The sequence below is a fragment of the Ceraceosorus guamensis genome (genome assembly GCF_003144195.1).
Source record: "Ceraceosorus guamensis strain MCA 4658 unplaced genomic scaffold IE81scaffold_222, whole genome shotgun sequence".
In the NCBI taxonomy this organism is placed as follows: Eukaryota; Fungi; Basidiomycota; class Exobasidiomycetes; order Ceraceosorales; family Ceraceosoraceae; genus Ceraceosorus; species Ceraceosorus guamensis.
Genome location: NW_020290217.1, coordinates 1 through 5758, shown reverse-complemented (window position 1 = coordinate 5758; position 5758 = coordinate 1). Strand labels below are relative to the sequence as shown.

The 5758-nt window shown below is 55.6% G+C and overlaps 2 protein-coding genes across 2 annotated transcripts; one reads left to right on the top strand and one right to left on the bottom strand.

Annotated features, from left to right (window-relative positions):
• Positions 1-218: 218 nt before the first annotated feature.
• Positions 219-2220, bottom strand: IE81DRAFT_327264 (putative PRE2-20S core proteasome subunit). The gene is made up of 7 exons (XM_025515063.1): positions 1909-2220; positions 1689-1834; positions 1519-1598; positions 1253-1422; positions 997-1174; positions 801-884; positions 219-728 (listed from the first exon to the last, which is right to left on the bottom strand). The coding sequence occupies exons 1-7, from the start codon at positions 2041-2043 to the stop codon at positions 535-537; spliced, it is 987 nt and encodes a 328-aa protein (XP_025365825.1). The 5' UTR covers positions 2044-2220; the 3' UTR covers positions 219-534.
• A 260-nt stretch (positions 2221-2480) lies between these two features.
• On the top strand, positions 2481-5541 carry IE81DRAFT_369670 (hypothetical protein). Its single transcript, XM_025517273.1, has 2 exons — positions 2481-3882; positions 3954-5541. Exons 1-2 carry the CDS (start codon positions 2596-2598, stop codon positions 5148-5150), a joined length of 2484 nt encoding a protein of 827 aa, XP_025365824.1. The 5' UTR covers positions 2481-2595; the 3' UTR covers positions 5151-5541.
• The last annotated feature ends 217 nt before the right edge of the window (positions 5542-5758 follow it).

The window sequence follows — 5758 nt, the reverse complement described above, 5'->3', positions numbered from 1 at the left end:
GCCGGCTTCTCTGCCCCTTATCTTGACGATTCTCATTGTTCACTTCGCTTCCTTCTCACAGCCCCATCCCCACTCCGCACCCGATCTTTCATGCGCGCCAATCTGCAAACGCCAGCATGTCTTTGCCCCCCTTTTTACCGCGTCACGAAAGAGAAAGAGTTTTTTTTTTTTTTTTTTTTTTGGCAGCACGCTCAGATCCAAATGTGTGCGCACACTTCCCCGTTTGTGATTGCCAAGGGTGCTCCATCATTTCACAAAACGTGCTTTGCGCGCCACTCTCCGTCACACATCTCTAGAAATGTTCCCCCCTCCCCGCCGCACAAAGCGACGTGCCACAGCCACGCTCTTGTCAAAGGCATCGAGTTGCACGTGGGCCCGATGCCAGCGCAGAGCTTTGTTTCTCACCAACGACCAAGGCACACGCCGACCAGGCCAATACTAGGAGAATATGGGATTCGCAACGCATTTTCGAGAGCTAGCGGTCAGCGGCGCACCATTCTTCCTCTGCCATGAGCGCGGACGCCTCCGTCCAGACTAGGCTTGACCAGGTCTGATCTGAGCCTCGAGCGGTTGTTCCGTAGCTCTGCTGCCCGCATGTCCAGCCACATCGCCAGCTTGTTCTTGCTCAGCAGTAGGTTTGAGCTCCGAAGACAGTCCATCCGTCCTCACTGCCCAGCCATAACCTCCACCTGGCGCGCCTGGCACATCCCCTGGGCCATCGTAGTGCACTATGAAGCAAAAGATTGGGCAGGGTAAGTGGAGGACGGCAAAGCAACTCGCATCCCCCCACCCACACTCACGCTTGGTCGCGTCGTAATTTGCGATAAACTCCCAGCCATTCTCTCGCACGTGGTACAGATTGATGCTGTTGCCCGAGTAGGCATCTACGTGGCGACAAGAGCAAGAGGGGACAGAGTGAGTTGGATCAACCCACGCCGAGCCCCTCGCACGAGCATACACCGCGCGATATGCGAGCAAGGGAACAAAGATGCTCACCTCTATGAGCAGCAGCGTAGATGCTCCTCCTGCCCAACTCTTGAGCTTCGTCATCCTCCAAATCCCACCTGTATAGCTGATCCAAGACACCGTATGCAAACGTGCTGCCTGACCCTACCGAGAATACGTCTCCCTTCAAACGAGAGCCCTCAGAGTCGACGTAAAAAAGAGCAGGCCCCTGTGTGCGTGCACGAGGATCGCGCATGAAGTCAGTACGATTCAGCTAGAGGCGCACGAGCGGGAATGATGCACTCACCGTCTTATCCCATCCGCAGATCATCGTGCCCATACTCAAACCCATGCCTTTGTAGCCATACACCAGGTTGGACAGGTACTTGGAAGCGGCAGCTACGCTGATCCTCTCCTTGTTCCTCAACTCGTGTAATCTGCACTGAATGCCCAGGTACGTCTCCCAGTACTGACAGTCTGAGTGTGCAAAGGGGTGGTGGGCAACGGGCAAGAGTGGCGCATCAGTCGCGGTGCCTTGCCATCATCTGGGAAGGAACGGCAGCGGAGACTTACCTGCAGCTCCACCGGCCATGGTGCCCAACAAGTAAGGATTGATCTCGATCACCTTCTTGACTGTACCCGATGCGATGTAGCTGGCCAAGTATAGGCAGTACAATGTCGACAGGTCAGCACACTTCGACAAAGATTGGAGTGGGAAGACGAGAGGAAGGGCCAAGACTCACCTACCTGCCGTAGCTCGACTGTCGACAGCTACGATGATGCCTCCCTTGAAGCGGAAGGCGAGCGTGGTGGTACCGTGGTTCAATTTGATTCTAGCTTGAGGATTGGTAGAGTCCACATCGGTATATGCGGACAAGAACCTCGCGGGCTGCAATTGGCCACGCATTCCGAGCTCACATCAGTAGAATGAAGCTGAAGATCATTTCGCTGCACGTCACTCACATCGCTGGCAGGAAGCGCAAAGCTGTTGACTCCGCTTGATCCCATGCCGTATGATTCCTCATCCTTTACTCCTCCACCTAGCGCCAGACCGGCCTCGGCATGTGAGGGCGAAAAGTTGGAGAGGCAGGCCTCCATCTTGAAATGTTCTGCGCCAAACAGATGGTAAGAGTCGAGTGCTCGATCGATGCGCTTCTCGGTTCGATGCTATTGTGTTTCAAAGTGCGCTTGGATTGTGTGAGGTGATGCAGACGCGAGTGTGGGAGAGATGTCGTAGAGTTGGGGCACAGCATATGCTCGAGAGGTGGTCGTCGCCATGCAGTCAAAAGTGTAAGCGATCTCGTCCTAGGAAACCGCAATGTCCACCGAACGCGCGTCCCCAAGGCAACGCGCTCATGACGCACAACGCACGGGCCGAGCACGAGTCACGTGAGTGAGGCCACCCAAGCAGGTCACGTGATGTGTCTCTGACACCTCAATTTTTGGCGTCTTGTGGTGCATGCAACCTCTTCGCAAAGACGAGCAGGCAAAGGTAGCGAGCGGATAAAAGACGAGTTGGTGCCTAGGATCAGACACGACCTCGACGCAGAGCGACGACGACGATGACGACGACGACGTGGATGTGGGCGTGAAGGAGTCACAAGAGTAGCTTCACCCGATCTCCACCCCCTGAGTGTCCTTGCAGGCAAAATGCTCACCATCGCGCCATCCAGCTCGAGGGGCGTCATCCGCATCGTGTGCCGTTGCCCATGTGCAGAGCAAGCAGGACGACCGAGGAGCCTCTCGTTGGTCGCTCATAGACGATGCCGCCGATCTGATGACTACGCAAAGACACAGGAGCAAAGGTGGTCGAGCATGAATGCCAAGCGAAGGGTGTCGACCAGCGCTGCGAAAAGGGGAGAGGAGGAGGAGATGCAAGAGTCTAGTCGCACCAAGGCGCAGCAGCAGGGCCAGCTTGCGAACAGCCACAGAACAAGGTTGTACCCGACATCGCGCTTCAAACCTTCCTCCAGCAACTCTATTCCCCTCTTTAGCGCGAGCGGTCAAGATGAGGCATCGTTTGCATCATCAAGCACTACGTCCTCCAACTCCGTACACTGGGCCAATGTTCGACGCCAAGACAAGGAGCGCGCTGCAGCACGTCGAGAGGACAGCGGCGGCGGCAAGGGTGGCAGCAAGGGTGCAAGCGCCCACGTAGAAGCGGGGCAGACGGGCGAAGGGGCCTACGCAACGCAAGAGCTCAAGATTCTGGCCTCGGACCTGCACAAGCATTCCAACAATCGAGCATGGACCATGATGTTCAAGACTGCAGAAGAGATGAGGAGACGCGCAAAAGCTTTGCAGCAGCAGGGGCAGCAGCAGATTGCTGATGGTGGCGGTGGAGGAGGCGATGCGGTAGCTGTGCAGTCATCGGCACCCAAACCACCACTTCAAGTCTTCTTGCACCTCATGAGGCAGGTCCCATTTCATGTGGCTCTTGCAGTGCACGACGATATGCGGAGCTACTATCCAGCTTCTATAAGGAGCTTGACCATGCTGCTCATCGCCGCCATCAATCATCAGGCGGGTGAGCGTGAGGTGCGAGGGGTATTGGATAGATTTGCACAGATAGGAGATCGAGAGGGCGCAATGCAGTACGAGGATGAAAGGGAGACAGCAGCTTCCTCGATTCGCCCATTGCTTTCGAGGTGGTACACTCGTCATTGGACACCGGGCGTCTATACCATCCTCTTGACCCATAGCATACACATCGCCAATCTGGAACTGATGCTCAGCATTCTTGGGGCTTTGCCAGCAGCCTTTCAAAGGACGGTCCTGACACCAAAGACGCAATCCAGCATCCTCTTCTTGATTTGCAATCACGAGCTACCACGCTTGGCTAGCGAGCTCGCAAAGTGGTTCTTTGCCATCACGGGAAGAAAAGCAGACGACGCGGGACTCTTTAGGGTGCTGAGGTGTTCTGCCAGACACGGTTGGGTGAGTCGATGGTCCAAGAATATGCGCTTTTTCTCCCTGCTGAACTTTCTTCTCTGACTCTTCTGCACCAGTATCCTGGCGTCCAGTGGACGTACCAGAGGCTTGTCACGGAGGGCAGGCACGGATTGGAAGGCGGCCTGGTGCAGCAGGTGATGTCCACATGTGCTCGAGCGGGAGACGTGACTGTCATCGAGACGGTCATCAACGAGCATCAGCACGAAGGCAAGCTTTCCCTTCCAGCAGAAAGGCACAAACTACTCGAGACCATCAGCGAGAATCATCTTCTTTGGTTGTTCCTCGCTCATTCCCATGCTGCCATCCGAGAGCAGGTGGATGTCGGCGATGATTCGTTGGACCAACGAAATGCGCCCAAAGCGACGTACGACTTTCACGCTGCTTTTGCCACGTTGGCTCGATTCAATTACCTCTCGTATGCTGGACCAAAGCCGGTCGAGCTACTTGCGCTCATCAAGCTCATCTCTACGCCCGAAGCGTGGGCGCAAGCCCACTCCGCATGGATTGAGCAGGGTCGAGCTCAAGTGAGGGAAGGCGATTGCGGAGGAAGCACCACTGCTGGACTCTTTGTGCTGATCGAGAGCGCTAGGAGGCTGCGAATGTATCAGGAAGCTTGGAGCGTTTATCACGAGCGACGACATGTACGAAGAGCGCGAGGTCGATTTGTTGGTGCTTCTGCGCTCGATGCTGCTGCTGCTGCGCAGGACGACGCCACTCAGACGGGGAGCAACACGCGTACGCAGCTCGATGAGAGCGCACAGACGAGCAGTTCGAGCAAATTTTACGCTCTGCCCCCTGCCATTCCTCAAGAAGGTGCGGGACAAGATTGGCCACCGATCCACGCCGAGGTGGAGCACGTTCGGTCTCAAATGCACGTCTCTGCCGATCTAGCATGCTATCACTCCCTCTTGGATCTGTGCATAGATACGCGAGATGCGGATCTAGGAAGAAGCTTGTTGAGGGACATGTCGTGTCAAAGACCTCTTATACGCGGTGACGAGGCCACGTATCAGAGAATGATCAGCCTGGTTACGACTAGGATAGATGATGCTGCGATCGACGAAGCGTTGGATTGGTTAGAAGAGGCGAAAGCGAGAGGTCTTACACCCACCCCTCAGAGCTACAGGCTCGTTTGGAAGAGGTGCTGGAGGAGCGGGGACGATCGCGCAAACGACGTGAAAAAGGAATGGGAAGAGGTGCATGCTCTGCAAAATGTCCAAGAGCTCCAACAGACTCGAGAGATACACTTGTAGATTCGGCGGGCGGGCCGGACGCTGCTCGGCATTCTATCCCTTCCTTCTCAAGAGTGGTCCTACTCGCAACCAATGTCAACGACGTGGGGCACATCGCAATGCAATTCCCCGATTCGCGCTCTGCTTCGTTCCTGTGATCGAGTTGTCGGCTGGCAAATACAGATTTGTCCACGGTGCTGGTTTGGCAAGCAGGGGGTGCTTTGTCAAAGCCTCGCTTCCACAAGGGTCGCCCTCGCTATGGGCCAATGTATCCCTTGGCTACATGACCGAGCGCGAGCGCACCACGCCCCAGAGCTCGCGAGGCTAAGCAGCCTCTTCACGCCCGAGGCAACTCGCTCCTCTCTGCTCTTCCCGTCGCAGGATAATAAGTGGTCCATCCAAAGCTGCTTCCTCTAAAGCTAGAAGGATTGAAAACGTGACAACCTTCGTATGTCAATTCGTACCTATCAAACTTGTCGGCCAAGACGAGCTGAATGGCGCAAGCCGAGGAAGAGGGCGGGACAGCCCCAAAAGAAAGAGAGAGAGAGAGAGAGAGAGAGAGAGAGAGAGAGAGAGAGAGAGAGAGAGAGAGAGAGAGAGAGAGAGAGAGAGAGAGAGAGAGAGAGAGA